At 39.5% G+C, this 23,175-nt stretch overlaps 1 protein-coding gene and 1 long non-coding RNA gene across 3 annotated transcripts in view; one reads left to right on the forward strand and one right to left on the reverse strand.

Annotated features, from left to right (window-relative positions):
* The first annotated feature begins 662 nt into the window (after positions 1-662).
* Positions 663-23,175, forward strand: part of LOC131306415 (uncharacterized) — a 41,291-nt gene continuing 18,778 nt past the window's right edge. Inside the window, exons 1-3 of one of the 2 annotated variants that reach the window (XM_058332636.1) lie at positions 663-735; positions 1,509-1,570; positions 1,775-2,274. In XM_058332636.1, coding sequence (XP_058188619.1) covers positions 1,526-1,570; positions 1,775-2,274 — 545 coding nt within the window. In that variant the 5' untranslated portion in view covers positions 663-735; positions 1,509-1,525. Of the gene's footprint in view, positions 736-1,293; positions 1,571-1,774; positions 2,275-23,175 lie in introns of those variants that run through there. The other variant, XM_058332637.1, reaches the window with a different exon arrangement.
* On the reverse strand, positions 7,480-10,019 carry LOC131306419 (uncharacterized). Its single transcript, XR_009193857.1, has 2 exons — positions 9,428-10,019; positions 7,480-7,869 (listed from the first exon to the last, which is right to left on the reverse strand). It is a non-coding gene; the product is annotated as an uncharacterized LOC131306419 (long non-coding RNA).

Genomic DNA, 23,175 nt, shown 5'->3' on the forward strand with positions numbered 1-23,175 from the left:
GCAAGAGAACTATCCCGTCCGACTCGAAACCCCCCACCGCTACCCTCACTCCGCCCTTCGCCACACTACTCGTGGTGGTGCTGCTGCTCCTGGTGGTAGTTGTGGTGGGGATCCGGTGCTATGAACAAGGGGTATGAAAGTGAAATGATTTTAAAGGTGGGGCATTTTTGTCTTCAACACCATTGTGTCTTTGACAATTAATGTTTTCCTTTTCATGACTTTACAATTTTCAAAAAATAGTCCATGAGTTGGGGAATATTTACCCCAACCCCCACTGAACAGTAATTAGCTTGCCCCGGATCCGCGTTTCAGTTAATTTACGGGCGCCGCTATTCGCAGCCCTCTATTTACTCCCGTAGCCCACTAAATTTCGGTAAATGATTGTTGAAAATCATAAATAACATTTCGGTAAATTGCTGTTGAAAACAAGATTATATTTCGGTAACTACATGTCGAAAATATGTTCAACTTTTGGTAAACAACTGCCGAACATGCACTTTCGGTAAACATCTGTTGAAAAAAATATTATATTTCGGTAATTGGACGCTGAAAATATATCTCAATTTCGGTAACTAACTGTCGAGTATAATTGGAAATTTTTAACGGGCTATGGGAGTAAATAGAGGGCTGCGAATAGCAGCGCCCTAATTTACTCTTACTACAGTATAATTTAGCCCTAATTTTCCAAATCGAGCAAACCTCATCGCAGCTTCTGAGCGACGAGACAACCAACAGGTTCCTCTCTCTCTCTCTCTCTCTCTCTCTCTTACTCTCTCGATCGCTCGATCGATCGATCGATCAAACCTCATCGCTCTCTCTCTGTTCGTCGCACACATTTACCATTTTTTTTTTTGGGTGTGGGGCCTAAAAACGGTGTGGCCCTGAACAACCCCGGCTTCCTTCTTAGTGATTGGGATTTTTGACGAAAGACTGCAGCTTGAAAATTCTTCCAAATGTTTTCCTGCTGTTGATGTTTCCAGTAAAAGACATACATACTCCTTTTGATGGGAATTAACCCATTCATGAATCCTAGTTACTTGTATACCTGGAAAAGGATTTTAGTTTTTTATTTTCTTTTCTTGAGAGAGTAAATGTCAAAGACTAAATTTTGTTAGTGCAACAGAATGTGTTTTTGCATTCCCAGTTGGGAAAATCTTTATATACGGAGGTTCCATAAATAAAGTTTACGGAGGCCAATCTCGGCCTTCCAAAAGTATTTTGGAAGATTAAAGACAACTATTAACGGTCAGAAATGTTTATTAGCAGTCAAAAATTAAAAACATATCTCAACCGTTGATTGCCGAATTGGATGGCTGAGATCGCGCATCTCTCGTGAAGGGCTTGTTCACGGAACCTCCGTGAATAAGACAATCTCTTCTCAGTTACTGTAAAAAAAAAATGTTGTCTTTAAGCTTGAAAGATTCCACTTGTTTGTAGCAAGCACCCCTCTCTTTTTTGCATATCAACTGGTTCTTAATAAGTATGTTGGTTATCACTCTTTGCTGCAGCACCACATCCCTCTCACATGGGGAAACGAGTGCGGCAATCCTCCTCCGACCCTAACCACCAGGTGAACCCTGTTTAGCGGACTTTCATTTCACATTTAACAATCCCTAGGCACACTGGTATAAGATATTAAATTATGAGAATAACACAATGCTTGATATGCATTGAGGTCTGTTTGGTGGGGTCATGCTGAAAATAGGGGACTTTGAATTATTTCATTTATTTCGTTGGACTAATTCACCCTATTTTTGTGGTTGATTGTTGGTAGAGGGATGGTGAGCATTTGGAGGATCGAATAAGCCAGCTGCCGGATGGAATTCTTGCCCACATTTTATCTCTCCTGGAACTTAGAGAAGCAGGAAGAAGCAGTGTGCTTTCACATAGATGGAGGGATTTGTGGAAATTCACCACCAGTTTGAATTTTATCAAGTTGGTTGGAATGCTAGCCACGAGGGAACTTACTCTCAAAAACCTGAGGTTGGAGCTCAAGGGCGCTGAGAAAAAAAGCTCCGCTGCAAAAATTGCTTTATCACAGTTCCGGGGACCCTTCAAGGTAGTTGGTTCGGTGTTTACAAAGGATGAGTACGCCAAAGTTGGTATGCAACTTCATAGTCTGGTCTGTAAAGCGACTGAAGCTGATGAGAAATTGAAGGTGCTCAAGGAGTCGATTGCTTCGGAGGAAGCAAAACAAACTAAGGAAAAGTTTGAAATTTGGAAGGAGGAGACTGCTCGCAAAGCGGCTCGTAGTGTAGCTGTTTCAAATGCTTCGTATGCCAAGTTCCTTTAATGCACGGCAAATTACTAAAATTGGATTATAGCGTTATTGGTTTTGCTGTTGTTTCTGTCTTGTACGCTGACCTGGTATTCTAGCTCATTTCGATATCTGGCAAACCTTTGTTAGTTAAGATGCCAGACTTCATTTTGAAGTTTGGTTCCCTGTATCGGTTGGACCAAGAATCTTCTTGGTTCCTTTTGTATTGGCAATTGTAATGGCGACGCTTCCTTCTTGGATATTTTTAATTTTCTAGTAGTATTTATATATGTTAGATAAGTTGTCCTTTTTGGAAGCTGGGTTCTTGAACATCATGATGTGAACTTTTCCAAAAGTTTAACTTTTCATAACTTCTTGTTTATGTACAGAAGTCAAGTACGGGTACTGTGTATGTCTCCTAAGGGATGAGCTCACAGTATCGTGTATCATACCTCCATGACTTCGCTCATCCCAAAAATAATTGCTGGTAAGGTAAGTGTACAGGAAAATATCTGCGTTCAAGGAAACTATTGATGCATAGCATGCAAATAATGAAAAGGGAAAATCTGATTATTTTGTAACTTTACTTAGTGTTGTGTCAGTATAAACCTATGCATAAAATTTTTTTAAGGTCAGAAGAAATTTGTCCAGTGCCCCGTAAATGAGTGCTAGCGAGAGCTAATATATTGCTATGTCTTGTAGTCTTGAGATGCGAATTAGATGAATCCAACACCCAATGCTTGTTCTTAGCCTACCTAGACTAGCACTGTGTGAGGAGACAGGGTTTTATGGTTAGCATAAAACTCACCGGATTTAATGGGAAGTGGGCAGCGTGGGAATCTTTGGGGCACTGAATAATCTATTGGATTTAACACATTCAGCCGCACAATAGCAGATGAGTTTGAACAAGACATGGTAGTTTCAGTTTACGCAATGCACATATGTATGTTTGTTCCATTCGTTTCTCTAACCACCACACTGAAGAGTACTAGTTCCAAAATCCCTAGCTCTGCCTCCTGGACTGTTAGAAGGATTTTTTGACCAAGACCAAGAGTGCAACCTTGGATTAAATATGTGGTTGGGAATGGGCGTGATGGTTTTCTGTGGCGGCATAACTTGCATCCTCTTGGTCCTTTGCATCACAAATATGATAATCGTTTAAGGCATGCTTGGGAAGGTATTTGTCTGCTAAGGTGGAATGTGGGTTGCCACTTCGCTATAAATTTTTAAATGCAGAAAGTTGGGAGAACTAGGACAGAGTTTGATGATTTTAGGCTAACAACATTTTACCCAAGAAGTGTTTCGTTAAATTTTGACTTCATGTTTAGATAATGGTGTGTGTTTGACGTGTCTAATTTACTCTACAATTGTACGCTTTGGCTTATTCTACTCCCGTTGCGTGTTAGTTGAAATTCAGTCACCCGTGTATAATGATCTATGTTACATAAAAGCACCATTTTATGCTCTAGTATCTTGCATGTCTGAGCTTATTCAACCACAGTTTGCAACAGTATGGTTCACTTGGTTAATAGTTACAAAGCTAATGGATGCATACATAAAGTCCAACTTTCTTTTACATCCAAAGGACCAAAGGGAAGTTCCAAGCTTTTAAGAACTTTTGAATGGACATATTTGGTGGTTGTTGCCGTTGGTGGTGTAAACATGGATGATATGTTTGTTCAGAGATTGTGTTTAAGAATGTCTATTAGAATTGCCTATTAGATGTGCTTCCAGCAAGTCAGTTTTTTACTTTTGCATAAAAAAGCAGTTGCTGATGACATGTGATACAATTGTCTGACTTATTCGAAGTGTCTATTAGAGTGTGTGGTCTGTGTGTGTGTGTGTTTGACTTTATACCGAACTAAATAAAAAAGAAACGGGCAGCACTGTTGAAGACGATATACTTGTGGATGAAGTAGAGTCATTGATGATTTTGAGTTGGGACAAGATGAAGTTGAAATCAAAGATAATGCCAATAGGCAGAAATTGAGAAGACAAAGTTCTCAATACAAGGTCTGTATTTAGACCTCATTCTGGAAACATTCGAATCAATTAAAATTTCGCAGCTTTAGTTTTTTATGTTTGGAGATTTGAAGAACTTAATAATTTGTTGATTATACAAAAGTTGAGGCCTATATATTCAGTGTTAGGCGTTAGCCCATGGTTCTGTTGTTTCAGAATACTTCCCACGTGAATAAGACTTATGATCTGTTTGTGGTGGGTTCAACACCCAAATATGAGTAAATACTCTTTTTTCTAGTACTCTTTTCTGTTTTTGCAAGGTCTGACATCCTCATTGCTTCTTATTTAAATCTACTAGTTTCAAGTCAAGGCTCCAGATTTTGAAGTACTAATCACGGTTGGAGTAGGATTATACACAAGTTTTTTGTGAACCCATGTAATCTTTTGCTGCCGTAGGAGGTAGATTCTGTTGTGTAGATGCCTAGCCCTAGCAGGGGAGGTGATTCGTTTCTTTCCTATTCTATTCTCGGCCCTGAATCCATTTACCGTACAACTTATTCCTAACAACCAAAACCTGCGATGAAAAGAAATTACTGTTCTCATGTTGCTGGTCACTTTCATTGTCAGATTTCTTCTACACGCATTGGTATTTGATTTTTTGGGGGTTCTAATGGTAGATTCAACTGTGGAATCCATGCCATATGGGAAAAAGTTGCTGGTTTTGGATATTGATTATACCCTGTTTGATCATCGTTCCACAGCAGAGAACCCGCTAGAACTCATGTGGCCTTGTAAGTATTACTCCATGGGATACCATACAGTTTTGTATTTGTCCCAGTGTTTCTGCTTGCACCCTAAATCAAATAATATCTTGTGTAGATTTGCATGAGTTTCTTACGGCTGTTTATGCTGACTGCTGAGTATGATATCATTATCTGGTCTGCTACCCGGTGTGCTTTAGTCTTTTCTCACTTTGAAATTTTAATTGCACAAATGTCGTATTTCTTAACGTGTGAAACTTTTGGTTATTTTCCTGGTGTTGTTATTGCAGCATGAAGTGGGTTGAATTAAAAATGAGACAGCTTGGGGTCCTTGACAATCCTAACCACAAAATTACAGCGCTTCTGGATCATTCAGGATCATTCAGCAATGATCACAGTTCATTCAGACGCTCGTGGAACCTTTGATTGCAAGCCACTGGTCGTAATTTGGGCTCAATATCCGGAGGTTTTAACTATTCACTTATGTTTGCTTATTTCTTTTGTTTAAATAGAACAATCAGACCTTTTGAGCTCGAATAGGAGCAGTAACACCAAAAAGGCAGTTAGGTCATTATAATGGAGCTACAACTATTTACGCTTCACTTTCGTTGTGCCTTCTTTTTTCTTTTCTTTTTTATTCTGTCTTTTCTGATGTTTTCTTCTTCCGTTCAAGTTCGAGTGAGATGTTTTGGATTAAAGATTTGTCTTGGTGAGAGGAGTGCCAAAAATAGAAGTTTTGGCCGAAAGTTGACAAATATTCACTATATTGCGTCTCTTGAATTTTTTTTAAGCTTCTTGTTTTGGCTTCTTTGCCTCTTCTAAACTTCAAATTTGTTTCCATATGAAATAATAGTCTCACAAATATTGTTCAGAAGCTGAAAAACTTCACTAAGGACAAAAAAAACTAGAGAAAAAAGCCAAAGAGTTATGTTAGTCTGAAGAGTGAAGACTCTTGACTCTTGTGAGTGGCTTTGAAGTTCAAACGCTTTTTTTTTTTTTTACTGCAAAATTGTGGTGCCGTGAATAGAATTATCACAGCTTTTTGAAATACTAACTTTTCTTTCTATTTTATTTTTGGAGCAAAATTGTTGTGCCGTGAATTGCAGTTTCTGAAGGCTTCCAATTATGTCTTGAGTTCTGATTTATGCGTGTCTAGATTCATTTGCAGTACTGAAGGCTTCCAGGCTCCAAGAACACCATCATGCATGTTTGATGATCTCAGAAGAAATTTCGTGATGAATCCCCAGAATGGGTTTTAACCATAAAGCCATTGAGGAGACCATGCAAATCAGGACAGTGATCAGGAGCTTACATATGGAAACTCACTCAATACTTGCTTGTGATTGCGGACCTCAGCACCATTGATCATAAGGAATGGGAGTAATACAATGAGGACTATTTCAAGCGACGCAGAAGCACGTGAGTAACTGTGCTCGGTCTTGAAAATTCAATAGCCTTGCTCGTGTACCTCTTTTACCTTGCATCGACAAAACTTGTAGTCTAACAGAAACTTTCCAAAATTGGTCAGAACATGAATTGTTGTAAGAGAAAAGTTGGCAAGGTGTTTTTTTCTTCTTCTTATAATCCAAGCAAATTGCGAGTAATGGGTTGTGCAATCTATTTGCATCTCTCTCTCTCAACTTGTGTTTTCCTGCATTTTGTCTCTCAGTGTAAATGGCATGTCATTAACTCATCTCCGGGCCGTATTTGTGATGATATTGTATCAGCTGGAAACGCAACTGCACTCATGCTGAAGACTTTCACATATAAATTGTATTTTCAGCATCCATTTCCCTATGCCATGTTCGGAGAATTTAAAATGAGTGACAAGACTCATTCGCCACCGTAGGGTTTGAGGCAAAAAAAGAATAGTCAAATGTCGAGAACGCCAGGCAAATCTTTCTTCCTTTATGACTGCATGACTGTACCATGAGTTCATTCCTAAAGTGTTTGATACTCTTACATCATATTCATTCTTGGATTCGAACTTAGAGCGGCAATTTGTTTTGAAAGTTTGTGGCAGATTCATATTTTCAAATTTGATATTCGCAAAATCCTCTCTCTCCAGCCATAGCGTTAAACTCGCTGAAAAATTCAAAACAATCAAAATTTGTTCTCAAACAATCACATTTTCAAATAAAAGGAGATTTGACGGCTCCTCCTTTTCTTGCCTTCAAAAATGGTCGTGTTGAAATCCACGTAGGATTGGGCTCTTCATTTGTCAGCTGGCTTGGCGCATCCTGCCACTTTAAAGTTGACAACTCTAGTTGGACTTGGAGCCGTTTTAGGGCCAAATATAATCCTGAAACTAGGCCATGTACTTATAGAATGGATTTATTTCAAGTGCCAATGACAGCAGCTATATAACAACTTGGGAGGGGACGAATGATCGAAGCAGATTGCGACACATCCCTCGCTAACATAATCAACGAACGTTGACTAATACCCAACAAAAAATGGTTAATAAAATAAACATACCAGACAAAAGGCACTTTGATATGGACCTGAACTGCAGTTTATAACTAGAAGAATTTCCAAGGAAGGAGGAACAAATTAAATCTGTAATTTATACAAGACGGGAGTAATAATAGATAATGAGGGAAATCATGATCCAAGCAGCTTCTTCCATCTGGCATATCCAAGAACAAGCAGGAAAAGTAAGACACAGGCAGCAGTAAGAACTCCAACGACGGTGTTGAATACCCCCATCAATATCGTACAGTTGATACGGGATGCTCATACCCAACGCCCCAGCAATCATTGTCTCAACAGCAATAGCAAACGATGTAATGGTCAATGTCAATTGGAGTTGAATGAGTTCGTTTCATTGGTTGTCAAGTTGGATATATACATAATCCTCAGTGTCATCAATATAATATACTCGCGAACCTGGAAATATAAAAGTCAAAATAAATCATTTCGCATACGAATGTAGAGAAAATAAATGTTCAGTGTACTATTCACACATGCCCTTTCTATCTGTTAGCGAGAAAGAGATCAGCAACGCATAGTACCAAAAACCACCAGCAAATTCCGGTAGCTTTGGGGGCGCAGATTTAGGATTATGGCGCCGCGGAAAGTTTGCCACCAGTTTTGCCATAACTTTCTACTTGGGGGGCAAAAGCAGCTTAAATTTTTTATTAAAAGCTGATTCTGAGAAGTGATAATTTTGATGCTTTTGGGTTGTGACTTGAAAATTTTTCTACCAATCTAAACAAACACCACAGAGTCATAAAGATCAAAAGATGCCAATCTAGCCAAACCAACCCGGATGCCTCCCACCCTGGGCAGCTGCCAGAAATAAAAAAAAAACCTAGCGTTTGGCACACTTAATACCACAAACTCGAAACAGTATAGACTGCGTTCTCCCATGTTAGACTAAGGAATTACGTACACTAAGGCCTATGTTGAGAATGAAGAGGAGGAATGGGAATCATGAATCTCATTCTCAGTTTCTCATCCATTTTTGGTTGTGTCTAAGACAGGAAATGTGATCTGGTTCACCTTCCCAACCCGGAAGAGTGAGTCTACAAACCATGAAATCAACCCAGGATTCTATTCATGACGCTGACGTGGTGGGATGGATCCACATCGACAGTTGAAAAAAAAAAAAAACCCAAATCTGGTTCTCTTTCCTCCCTCTTCACCAACTCCCATGGACGCCCCCTCCACTCGCCCACCGATAACCCACTGGTCCCACTCCCACCCGCCCCTGCCGCTGCCGCCGATTCCACCCAAACGATCTCCTGCAAAAGAAAAACAAATTTCATAAAAGTTGCAGAAAATTTGAGTTTGGAACACCCACCAAACAATTTCAGAAATATAAATTGCATGATATGGGGAGGGGACTGGAATTGGGAGGCCGGAATTTGAGTTTGGGTGGAATCGGCGGCGGCGGCGGCTGGTGGGAGTGGAGGCGCGGCGGCAGCAGTAGAGGTAGGAGGAGAGGACGGGGTGGACCGACACAGGTGATGGGCGGCGAGGACGTTGTGGTGGGCGGAGGCCCGGAGGGCTGGTCGCCGGAGGTGAATCCGGTGGTGGTGGTGGGAGTTGCCGGTGGCGATGGGTGTTGACTTCTCTTCCTCCCTCCCTCCCTTTCTCCATGAACCAGAGATGGGGGTTGGGAGAAATTGATTTTTCATTTTTTTTTAATTTTGGGTTTTCGGTGGTAGACGCCGGCAATAGTGGGAGTCGCCGGTGGCGGTGGCCCTGGTGGGTCGACCTTCTTCTATCTCCGGTGCCAGGGAAGTCTCTCTGCAAAACAGAACCAAATCAGGGGACGAAAGAAATTCAAATTTTTTTTTTTTTTTTTTAAAGTTTGGGCTGTTGCTGACGTGGCATGGGACCCACCCGCCACGTCAGCGTCATGGGTTGGGTCGTGGGTGGGATTCCTGGTCTCTAGACTTTTCGTTCTGCTAATGCCATAGTCAAGAAGAATACTACTTACAGATAATATCTTGTTGCAAGTCCCATCCAATTGCATGAAATAAGCCTAAAGCAACATCTCCAGGTCTTCCATGTCATGATTGTCTACGTAGTTGCTCGACATTAAACTTGTGCTCCTGTTAGAGTTAATATGCCGAAGATGTGGTCCACCGCTGACAATGCTATTTGAAGCTGCAGTTCCTAACAAAGCCTCAGATTGCTGACTTTGAATCCATCTCCTTGTTAAGTACAAATGTGCCATATCCTCATTGTCATCTAAAAGATTTTCAATTTCATCACGCACCTAACATCACCCAAACACTTCATCCAGATCAAACATAATACAAAGTGATAAAAGCAAAGTCGAGATACTGACTCCGTGTCTATTTAATGACTTCGTGTCGATTATTAACTATTGGTGGTGTTGGATTTAATGTTTTCATTGAACAACATCCATGTCTCATATACACTCCAGGAACTTGTTCTAGGTTCCAATTTTGCAGGTATAGGTCGGTGTCCACTACAGGTCGCGTTTTGCGTTTGCGACTCACTCGAGGAGTACGTGGTTGAGGCCTGCGAGAGTCTTGTCTTCCGGCCCGTATTAGATGTTTATTTAGTTTAGTTTTGGACAATATTTTGATATGTATAATTTATTTCTTTTCAAACTTCCTGATGCAGGGAAGCGTATGAAAACAAGAACAAAACTCACAAACTCACAATTTAGAGAAAGCTCTCTGTTTTTTCTTCTTATTCAAACTCAACCGAATTGCCCCAAGGCTTACAATGCCTATTTATAGGCTACTAAGATCAAGCTAATTAGGAAACAAATAACCCGAAGGCAATACTTGCCAATCAAGAAAAAGATCTAATTACCAAAAATAAAAATATGATAAAATCAAATCTTTTCCCATATTGTGAAGATTTGGAGGACTCCTAAAATATTGAGGTTCTAGAATAATCTATCAAATCGTGTCATGTGGGCCTCAAGTGCAATCACTTCTGCATTACTTCTGATGTAGATTGTAATGACAGTTGTTTTGAGATATAAATAAAAGTGGCTGTTTAACCTCATTTGGGGGTTACCTTTGATACTGTTAGTAGTCGTTGTTGGTTGGTTGTCGTGTGTCGTGTTGGGATAGGCTGTTGAGGTGCTATTCCGAGGCGTGACATCATCCAACACAGGGTTAGCATCTCTCTCAAGTCTGCCACGCTTGAGTCCAAATATGTACAAACAACCTCCAATGCAATCAAGGACGGAACCAGGATTTTACCCTAGCAGTGGCGAAATGTATACTAAAAAAATTTAGTGGTGGCGAAACTATATAAGTTGGGCATAATTTTTTTTTTACATATAATAATTGCATTTTTTAAAATTCTTGTCGTGGCGGTCGCCGCTACTAGACCCTCCCTGATCCCATCCTTGAATGCAATCTGAAGAACTTGAAACTCAAAAGGGAGTTCACACTGCAAACCTTCCACGGCTTCGGGAACGGGTACCAATTGTCCCCCAGTCGACAAATGCGTTACGTTGTCTTGTGCAGTCATTTGTCCACCTCCTTGTATTCTGGACGGGGTCTTATGAGGAATTCTAAACCTGAGGACTGTACCTGTCCATAGGCACGAGCAGGATGAGTAGGGTACTTGACATGCACAATAGAAGGAAGCTAGCGATATCCCAGCACCTGAGCCTCACACTCAGCAAAAACCTCATAACATCATGTTGTTTCTTCGTCCATAGCTCCGACACAGAAGTGTTGACCCCTGAGATTGTTTCACAAAAAGGAAGACCAAGTAAGAGCCCAACATCTATTACTGTAGATCCGTGCATGCGCATCACTCATCTATCTGCATATTTCAAGCTTCCATGTGCTTGTGCATACTAAGATGAATAAATCAATACTCGAAATCAGGAACAATCCCAAGGGGCGGGGGCTATGAGCAACAACCCAAACAATAGAAATACCGCCCTTTATAAAAAACTGGTATTACCCCATGATAATGTTCAAATCATATAGGTTCCCCTGCATGCCCCGTGACAATCTATGTTGGCAACTATATAGGCCATATGTACATTTATCACTCCCTACTTAAACTTCTTCGTCCGTCTATGATCAGAACCAATATGACAATTTTTTTGATGGGATATATTTGATGAGAGTGAAGATAAATAATAAGGAAATAATGGAGTCGCTATCTGTCAGCATGAGATCTCAAGGATATCATCACGCAGAACCAATAGAGAAAGTTCATTGACAAAATAAGTAAGATTTGTGCTCCCTTCCCCTCTTTCCTACCCACTTTCTCTCTCCCTACCATTTGCACGGTAAGCAAAACAATTCTGGTTCAACCAACTCTCCCCCTTTGTGAAGGAATAAGAGGTGAGTCACCCAACTGAATCAAGCATAAGTTACAAGCTACTGCCCAAAAAAATTGTAAGTTCAAAGATATGCAATGTGACTCAACCCCTTCCCAGTTCATTGGCAAATGGCAATATGATTAGGCTTACCCTCAAAGCAGTTCTATTATCTATTACGTATTACCAACATGCCTTGAACGGCAATATATTGCATATTTCTAACGATATTAAGAGTTGGAATGCCAATCCAAGTCAGTGATGCCCCTCTTCTCTGAAATCATTCTATCTCATTCTTTCCTAATATTCCTATAATCATATGTTACCATAACAACTACAAAAAAAAAAAAAAGCATTCTATCTCTCCTAAAACTTAGAGAAGCAGGAAAAAGCAAGTTGGAGGGATTTGTGGAAATTCACCACCAGCTTGAATTTTATCAAGTTGGTTGGAATGGCAGCCATGAGAGAACGTACTCTAAAAAACTTGAGGTCAGAGCTCAAGGACGCTCAGAAAAAATGCTCTGCTGCGAAAGTGCCTCCTCTTTCACAGTTCATGGATCACATCTTCGGAAGCAATGTGAAGTTTACAGATGAGGAGTATGCCGCAGCTTGTAAGCGAATTCATAGTCTGGTCCGTAAGGAGACCGAAGCCAATGACAAATTGAAGGCTCTCCAGGATCAGATTGAGTCGGAGGAAGTAGAAAAAGTTCTGCATGAGTTGAAAATTTCACAGGAGACTGCTGGCGAAGCGGCTCGTAGTGTAGCTGTTTCAAATGATTTGGATGCCGAGTTCCTTTAATGCACGACAAATTACTTGTGCAAGGCTTGAGTTGGTGGCTGAGAGATCCACTTGAAATTGCTACTGTAAGGGATTTTTGTGGTGGACACGGATGGTCTCTCACAGGAGCAGATCTTTGATTTGAGTTGAGTGGATTTTCAAGGCAAGGCTAGAGTCGTCGGTTGTTAGTAGTTAATTTTCCGTTTGGTTAATGTTTCTGTCCATTTGTCCAAATTTGGAACAGATTTTTTTTTTTGATTGGCCTAAATCTGAAACAGTTACGGCTCTCTTGCCTCATAGTGTATTGGATTATAACGTATTGGTTTTATTGTAGTTTTTGTCTTGTACATTGTCCTGGTATTCTAGCTTATTTCGATATCTGGCAAACCTTTGTTTGTTAAGATGCCAGGACTTCATTTTGAAGTTTGGTTCCCATTATTGGTTGGACCAAGAATCTTCTTGGTTCCTTTTGTATTGGCAATATAATACATCCAACTCAAACCAATTAATTGTCTTTGAGATGGATATAAAATTTCTACATGGTATCAAAACAGGACCCGTTCCACCCCACATTTTAAAAAATTCACAATCCACACCCTAGATGACAGACCAACAAAAAAGGCTGAACGATGATAGGACCCAAAAAGTGGCCACACGTGGCAGATCTCAAACACGGCTGCACGTGAGAGGATGTTAAGGAAATGAATCCCACATTGCTTGAGAGTGAAATGAGTGATCACTTAATAACATCTAGGACCTCTTTACTCATTGTCAATTGGTCTTGAGTTGGATATAAAGTTTCTACATGAAATCAGAGTGGGACCAGTCCTACCCCACATTTTAAAAATTCACAATTCACATTTTAAGTTGTCCTTTTTGGAAGCTGAGTTCTTGAGATAAGTTGTCCTTTTTGGAAGCTAAGTTCTTGAACATCACGATGTGAACTTTTCCAAAAGAGTGTTTAACTTGGCATAACTTCTTGTTTACGTACAGAAGTCAAGTACGGGTACAGTGTATGTCTCCTAAGGGATGAGCTCACAGTATCATGTATCATACCACCATGACTTCGCTCATCCAAGAAATAATTCCTGGTAAGGCAAGTGTATAGGAAAATATCTGCGTTCAAGGAAACTATTGATTCATAGCGTGCAAACAATGAAAAGGGAAAATCAGATAATCAATGTTAACGACATATGATTTATGCTTAATATCATGTAGAATTCGTGATTCCTAAACACGTTTGCATAAAAGTGTGGTTTCCAAACTCGATAGTTAACGTAGTTTGAGAATGAAGTTAACAAACAATTTTCAGCCAACGATAGCCACACCATCGTCTTCTGAAGTGTGCTTCATCAAACTCCACTATTAATGCATCACATGTAATATCTGGAAACTTGGGTGGGTCTTGTTCTCTTTTTTCATGAACATCAACTGGGTCTTGTTCTACCAATTTTCTGCTTCCACTATTTGTGAATTATCTCAAAGGCCTCAGATGATAACTGCCAATTTCTTTGAGCTGAAATGCATCACAACATGGGTTGTTTTTTTTACAAGGGGCTAAAGATTAGGGGTTGCAGCTGCTAGCAAACTTTCTGATAAGTAAACAAGTATACAAAAGTTCAAGTAAAAGAAATGAAAACTATTTGTTTGCACGAAACCTGCATGGAGTGCGAAGCAAATATATGCTTACAATCTAAGAGGAGCATTGAGCTTGAGTAGGCTAACGTCCTTCCAATCACAAAACTGATTTTTGGAAATGCCCATGATTCCCGAGCTTTTATATTATTTTTACTTTGAATATAACGAATCAATTCGATATGAACAAGCAGCTCTGAAGCACCATCGGGCTTGCAAGGATGCTTGAGTTGCCTAGTTCAAAATCATGAAACCCTGTTTCGTTTGGTTGGAAATATACAGGCAGTTTTCACAACAAAAAACAGAAAGATTATACAGGCAGTAATTCACGTAAAGCTACAATGACGAGCCAACACGTCAGTTACAAAATGCTTGCAAAGAAATGGGAGAAAATAAAAAGGCATTTGGTAGTAAAACGAATACCGTTTCTTTAACTTTTTCTTCCTTTTCTTTTCTTTCCAAGCTAACAAATTTTCTGATTTTCTGACTCACACTCAAAAGAGATAGAGCCTTAGAAGAAAGATGGCTACTACAAGAGCCGGGGAAAATTGTCAATGTGTGTGTCATACATGTCAGTTGACATCTCATGGCACATGGAAGTACTCCAAGCATATGCCTCTATGGAGAAGCAAAGTCTCTTGAGAAATGCAGAATTGCTCAAATACCGCAGCATGGTGTGACAGCATACACAACTGGATAACACCTCAGCTAGCTTAGTGTTTTCAGAAAGAATCCTTAGGACGTAGTGGGGGATCATTGCCCTTTAACCCCGATACTAGATGACAGTTGAGGATTAAAAGCCATAAGAGAGTATTGAGAGTTCAATAGTGACATAACACTCCCATGATGTTGCTAATTCAGTTGGCAGCTACTCTATAATATAATGCTCTTGCATTACATAGACAACCACCCTCTGGAGAAGACTTCCAAGTCCAAAACTTACTAAACAAAGAAAAGGGAAATAAGTAAACTAACACAATGAACTCTCTTTCCAAAACTCATTACAAAGAGAGAAAACTAAGGAAACTAAAAAACCGAACTGCCTTTCCAATATGATGACCTATAGCATTGACTAATGACAAAGGTTTTAGTGAATAACCTTTCAATCAAAAACCACGTTGTCAGTCGAGCTGGCTGAGGTAATAGCCCAGCAAGTAGACTCGTTCTTGGGCTTACCCACTGCAGTTGGTTGGCTCAGCAACTGAAACATGAGTGGTCCTGTGTGACAATTAAGTAGATAGATATCCCTTGTGCAAATCCTACACCACTTTCTAATGTCTTGTTCAAGTTGCAATGTAAAAACATCCAACCAAAAGGCGTGTGAAGATAATGTATTGGAACCCTGAAATTAAGACATAGGAAAGTTACCTTCTATGGCCGAAGCTGCCGAACAGCTGATGTTGAAAAACATAATTTCGCTGCAACATCACCACACACAATAACAACAATATTGGTAGTAACAATGATAGCTAATCAATCTGCCCCTTATCCCGAGTCTCCTATTTTGTGGTTACTACAACTGCGAATATGGGTTCGCTTAAATGAGTGAAAGGAAGGTTAGTAGAATGATAAACTGATTTGAGGGAATAGTTGGAGGTAGATGTCCATCTTGCAGCGTGGAATTTCATATAGGTGGGCAGTGGGCTACCTTTCTTTCACACCACTGTTCACAGTTTGTAGGAATGAAACAGGGATTGACAATGGTTCTTCCGAAGCTCCATTGTACACAATTTTCTCAGAAAGGAAACCACTCTTCACTGTCAGAGCCAGATGATCAGTGTTTACATTGTCAAGATACTTGGTTGCATAGAATGCTTTCTAAGTACTTCTATCAACATAAGTAGAGAACAATGAATTGAATTACATATAAAAGTACTGCAACTCATGAAATTAAGCCCCAAAATTGCCCCCAGTTTGTCCCAACCATACTTTGAATGGTACTTGCAATAGGGAAGAAATCAAGTTATGCTTCAAAACTTCGCAGTCGATGGAACAATTCAGGACACTAACTTAACACATTGTACTGGTATAAAAAGGTCAATGGCAAACAAATACAAATCTGTCCAAAGAAAAAATGAAACATTATTAAAAATACCAGACAAGACATTGGCCAATCAAACCACAATTACTATATTATGAAAACATCAGGAATCCAGAATCCACCAGAAAACTATATTATATATAAGACAACAGAGCAAAATTTTAAAATTGCTAAACATTAGCGTCATTTACCTATTAAATGTAGAAATGCAGAAACTAGACATTGCACTTCATTAACCTATCATTGTACTTCATTATCTATCATTGTACTTCATTAACAACCTATCATTGTACTTCATTAACAACCTAACATTCACTTCATTAACAACCTAACATTCACAGAACATTTCCCATCGCATTCCAATTGTTGCTCCTGCAGTAATTCCTCACAGCTTCAGCTTCTTCAGGATCACTTCCAGGGGCCATCACCAGCTGTGGAACTTGAACATTCTTTGACCACAGGAAGACAGCATCCGAGACAGTAGCAACAGCTACAGCACCAGCCCGTCGGAGAACAGCCATCTCCTCCACAACGGCCAACTTATCTTGGTCTTTCAATGCTTCCTCGACCATAACCCGCTCGGTGGCCGCATCCAATTCCTCATCGGCTTTCATCTCCTTAAGGGTCAGGGTTCGGTATTCCTCACCAATGTCAGCAAACTCCTCACGGGTAAACACCCTAGTAGCATCCCTGAAGAGTTCTTTATGCCGGGATAAGGCCGCTTTTGCAGCGGAGCTCTTCTTCTTGGCGAGCTTGAGGACCGACTTCAGTTCTTTGAGGATTTGTGACCTCATGGCTTCATTTCCGATCAGTTGTTTTAACTTCTGTGGAGTGGGAATGATGGTCGCCATTTTCTCTGAGAGAAGAGAGATCTGAGAGAGGCGCGTTTGGAGGGATTTTTCCAGAGAGAGAGGAAATGAGCGCGCGTTTCGAGTTGTTTTGGTGAGTTATATAGCGTATTCTATAGCCGATCCCCCTCCGTTGGATTGAGTGTGCCTAAATGGACGTTAGATGTCGACTTTAGCAATCTGGGTGAAAAGTTTATACCCAATAATATTCTGCCACGTGAGTAATCTGACTCACTTAGAATTGCCAGATCCTCCTCCGTTGGATTGAGTGCCTCGATGGACGGTATAGATGTTAACTTCAGCAATCCGCGTGAAAAGTTTATAACCAATAAGATTCTGCCACGTCAGTAATCTGACTCGTCACTAATCTTGTAGAACTAGATTAATTCGAGTGGACTATTGGGCTTAATTAATTACCATAAGCTAAGGAATTCCTATGATGCATCTATCGTCATGCATATAGTAATTGTTAAGGTCCAATCAGTTATTCAATATACTAACAGGCATTTATCATTTGAGAAGTGATTTTAGCACTCCAAATTTAGTCTTTGTCACTTCACTTTTTGTATTCATCTTATGTGAAATTACAGAATTACTTTTTTATCTTATTAGTGTTCATTTACCTTTATCTTATTAGTGTTCATTTACCTTAAAGAGTATTGTAATTTCAAATTGAGAAAAGACAAAAAAATAAATAAAGTGTCAATGGCTAAATGTGGAGTGCTAAAATCAATATTCTTATCATCATTATGCATATATAGAATGTTATATACGAAAATGTATTTCCCAACAGCTTTTTAACCTAAAAATCAAAAAAAAATTGATGTTTTTTATTTTTCTTTATTTTTTCACTTTTCTCTCGTGCTTATCTTGATTTTTTTTGCATATTTGATTTGTTTCTTACTATTAAGAAACAAGATAAGAATTTACCCCTTCTATTCCACTTTGTTCTTCTAATATTCCCCTTTTTGTTTTCTCACAATGTTTAGTTCATTTCAAAAGTCAAAGTAATAATTTTTTTATTTTCCTCTCAGGCCCTCTCATTTTCTATTGAAGTGTTTAAAATCCTTTTGGAAACACAAAATGGTAGGGGTAAATTATGAAAAATGAAGTGTGAAATTTGTGATGATAACATCCCTTTAATTAATTGAAATTCGCAAAATGGACAAATAAAGTGGGGTAAAATGGAGTATTTACATTCTACAAGTAATATATTTCTCGTTTTTTTTTTATCAAAATATTTTTCACTTTCAATCTCAAGACTCGAGTACCAATTTACCAAACACTACCTTATGCCGTGTTTTAATACCTATCGGGAAAAAAGAAAAGGAAGAAAGAAAAAAGAAGAAGTTCAGTTTGAGAAAAATTTTATGGAAAAGTGTATTTGGTCCAAGACCAAATAGAACCCAAAACACCCTAAAACCAAAACTCCCATTTTCGTTCAGATTCTTGCGCCGCTTGCACAATTTTCAACGAGAGTAGTCTGTTGTCAAATGAATCGATTATGGTTTTCGATGAGCCATAGAGTGATGTTTCATTTATTTGAGAAAATTAACATTTACAACAATTGCTGAATAGATCATATTTATTAGTGTGGATTTGTGCCGTGTGTGTATGATTGTCAAGGAGAGTACTGTAGTTTGTTGCCAAAGGAATCCGTCAACATTTTATGACAATTGCCGAAGATATCATATTTACTCGTGTGGATTTGTGCCCCGTGCGTATGATTTTCAAGGAGAGTAGTTTGTTGCCAGAGGAATCCGTCAAGGTTTCTGAAGAATCGGACAATGCGATTTTCAACTGTTATGAATCGTGAAAATGGTAACAGGATCCGCAATGGGAATAATTAAAATGTCACGTCAGCATTTAATTATTTATTTAATTTATAATCAAGCTTAATAGCATCTACCTCCACATTGGTTATTTTTGCATCTCTAACAAAAAAAAAAACCCACAATACACAATACATATATGTCCAATCGCAAAAGAGTTCTAATCACGCATCCGACCACACTAAATCGATTCCAATGTGGAATGTTTTTAAGTTATTGAATTTGGTTGTTAATAAAAGTTGTTAAATTTGGTTATAGAATGAGTGAAATTTAGTTATTTACTAAAAGACTTGTAATTTTGCTTATTACAATGTGAGATTTTTTGAACATTGTTGTTAAATTTGTTTATTCACACTCAATTGTTTATTACAATGGGATGCTCTAAGGCTGCGTGAGAGGTAATAGATTTTATTTCCCCCTTTTTCATGGCTTGATTATTGCATTGTCTTCTGTCAAAAAGTGTATGAAGTTTAATGGCTTAATTATTGCATTTGCCGTTATATTGAGAAACCGTTTGTCTTTTTATGCTATTTTACGGAGAGAATTTTTAATAGGTCCACTATAGCAGTTCAAAACTCATCTGATCCACTTTTAAACTTCATAACTCACTAAGTCCACTAGCCTAAAAAATATCAATATAACCCACGATATGTAGCCCTAATCACTAAATGCAGTCCTATATAAACCCCACTATATGTAGTTTCTTTTCCATTTTCGTCAGAGGAGGGGGGGGGGGGGGGGGGGGGCCGGGGCAAGCATCTCCTCCTAGCCTCCTATCGTCGTCACCATCGTGACCCACCTCCCATCGCCGTCACATCCCGTCCCAGCCTCCCGTCGCCATCACCATCGTCACCCACCTTCTGTCGCCATCGCAACCCGTCTTGCCTCCCTGTCCTAGCCTCGCCATTGCATCTCACCTCCGCGTCACTGTCGTGTTCGACAAGTGGCATAGGTCGCCAACGTGTCACCAAACAAGATCTGCACAAATCTCCACGAGATCGCCGTTCTTTCCCACCTTCGGCTTCGTTTTTAACACAAATAGGTAAGTCGAGTTTCGTATAGGGTTGAACATATATGGTTATTTGTTACTATTTGTGCACATCTGGTTTGGTTAGAGTTTTGGATAAACTTATGGGATCATATAATATTATATATGAGCTTTTGAAATCATTTTCATTACAGTGGAAGAACATATGATGCTATATGTTTACATCTGACTGTTTAACATATAACCTTAATTACATACCGACTACAATATAATTAGGTCAGGTTCTATGGCCTTTACACCCCAAGTTCTTGAAAATATTGTTTTCGCTACAGTTCGGAGTGCTCCGCCCCTACACCCCCTAATGTAAACATGTAACATTGTATTGTAATATTATATGTTATTGCGTAACGTTATATATTATCATGTTGGTTGTTTATATAAGTCATTTTGTTCTGTGAAGATGTATGGTATTTTATCATTTTATTCGGTTGTCATTTTGTTCTGTTAATATATATAGTTATATATTCAGGTCTATAAGCAGCTGCGCGATCAATGCAATAACGTAAATTTAATAATTTATTAGTTTTCGTGTATAAATATATGTTAATTTTATTTGTACATATAATCATTGCAGACACCTCAATCCAGACCTCGGAGATTCTTTAAACACCTCGATGATGAAATAAAAGAAACCGTATCTTTGAGAGCTTGAATAAAAGACTTCCTTAACTCAAAAGCCCAGACAAACCAAAAGCCCAAAAACCTTACACTGAACCTGGAGGGCCGCACAGAATACTTCCACACCGTGCGATGTAATAAAATTTGTTACACTGTACGCCGTCATGAAGTCAACTGCACGACATTTTAGGTAAAGTTCTGACTGGTTCAAAAAGCTGTCGACCACGCTCACTTGAGCCACAGCTACAAAATGGCTCAATTGAAAAGGGACTTCTAACCCACCCAGAAAATACCTCCTTCATTTGAATTCAAAATCATTGACTCTTACCTATAAATACACTCCTCCACTCAAGTGGAAGGGGTTCCTAATTTTCTTTCTCCATCATCATGCTTTTACACTCATTCCTCACTCCCAAGTCTCAGGAAAGTTGCTCTAAAAATATTCTCTAGGCATTTCTTTTCTCAAAACACTCCATATTTCTCCTCACCATCAAAGTTGGTATTTTACTCACTTTGAGATCTCACCTACCAAACCACCCAACAACCATTCACACATAAACTCATCCTTTCTCACCCGATCTTGTCCACACTCATCCATTATCATCCGTCCTCATTCAAAGCTTAAGATCAAAGGTAAAAACCAAGTTTTTTTAGGCTAGGCCCTGTCCTGGCCCTGAGAGTACATTTACTTTAGTTAGACTTAATCCATTTTGGGTCAAAAACTGACTTAAAAACCATTTTTATAAAATAAAACAACTACTGCACTGGACATACCACACCGCGCGGCGTTATAATGCGTCGCACGACATAGTATGTTCAGGCACACGGTCTTTCATTAGTTACTATTTATTTGTTTAAGCCGTCTGGATCATGGCTATTCTTCGTCAGGCTCATTTACGTTGCTGAGATACTGTCATCAGTTCTTTCAGAATAAGACCATATTTACAAGCCATGTCTTATTTCCTAAACAAGATTTTCTTGATCCTTTCAAGTGATCAAATACCCCAAAATTCGTTCTTTCATTCATGGCCTGAAGAAATGGTACTGTTCTGAGATGGACCAGCAGATGTGTATCTTCTGATATCTTTAAAGAACGTCGCACGGGATATACAATACACGGGGGGTTATTCTGGGCATTGATGACAGTCTGATAGCTGGGCAAGTAAATCGCACGACATACCATAAGGCCATGCACGGCATTATGGTAAGCCATGCAGTGATTGATTTGATATGGACAGTTTGTTGATTAGTCATGTTATTTCACAGCATCATACTGTTATCATTTCTGTACAAACAACACCACGTGCACGCCAATGTGATATATTTTCCCATGTCCTTATCCCCTTTACTTGTTTCTTAAAAGGTTTCATTTTCCAAAAGATATTCAAAATTTCCCACTTTTGAAAATGCTTAATAGAGACCGATTTCACTGGTTAAATGGGGTGCTTTTCGAAAAAACCTTCATGTTTGTAACGTGGCTCGCGAACCCAAAATCTCAACGTTTTTGCTCGACCAAAAGCCTTTTTCAACGAGTTCTCAGTTTCTCGGATCATCTATCTCCAAAATTCAGGTGGCAACTGTCGAGGGCGCGCCGGTCGGGGAGCCCACAGTGGCGACTCCGCTGGGGACGAACTATTATTCGAAACTTAGGAATTTACTTTTATTTTTCAAAGAATCGAATAATTGCGAGAGCCAAGCTTGAAAGGCATTTTTAAAGGGGGATTTCGAATATCGTTTGGGAAATAAAACTCTTTTATCCTGTACACTCTGCACCACACAAGCCTCGCTAGTGTGTTCTGGCAACCTTGCCCAGTTCGCCGGTGACAAGCTCTCCCGGGATGCCTAGCAACCTCCGACCATGATGAGTTATCGTACCATTCGACCATTGTCTCGCAATACAATTGACAATGGGAGGTACATCATGGCTCTAGTCCAAGGAACTCTGTTGAGACCCAAAACCGGACTTTGCACTTGTATATAGCCATAGAACCTTCCTAAATAAGACAGGAACTCATGGTTAGGACTTATGTGATATATCATGTTTATGTGCATTTCTTTTCTGTATATATCATCCATACATCATTGCATCCAGCAGGCTAGAGGATAGGATTCCCTTAGGACTCTTCGTCTTCCACCAGTCGGTCCAGGAGATTGTAAATCCACGAAGTATAAGATACCTCCGGTGTTTGCCGTACCCGAACGACTCCCTTGACCTGAATCTAACCTTGAACACGTATGTATCTGGATTCCGGTAATCATGTTGCTCTATCTCGAATGGTCAAGGTAAGGAGATTGGCTCTAGTTCCGCCAATTAGCGGAATTTAATCTGCCTGACAGTACCTACCCGGATAATCGGAAATCTACTATACAGACGCCTTAAGTGAGATCCGGGTCATGGTAGATCTTAGGCGGGTCATGGTAGATCTTAGGCTTAGTTTCTAGGAGGCATGTAGAAGGTAGGGCGAGTACCCGTGATTAGTTGTGAATTGCTCCTTTTTGCTTTATTGCCAGTGCCGAAACATTGGACGTCTACGAGAAGCGGTTGTACCCAATTGGTTTTGTCCGCTCTGGAGATTGGTTCGCACTGACACCCTGGAAGGAGCTCAATTGTTCAAAG

The sequence above is a fragment of the Rhododendron vialii genome, chromosome 11a (assembly GCF_030253575.1).
Source record: "Rhododendron vialii isolate Sample 1 chromosome 11a, ASM3025357v1".
Lineage (NCBI taxonomy): Eukaryota > Viridiplantae > Streptophyta > Magnoliopsida > Ericales > Ericaceae > Rhododendron > Rhododendron vialii.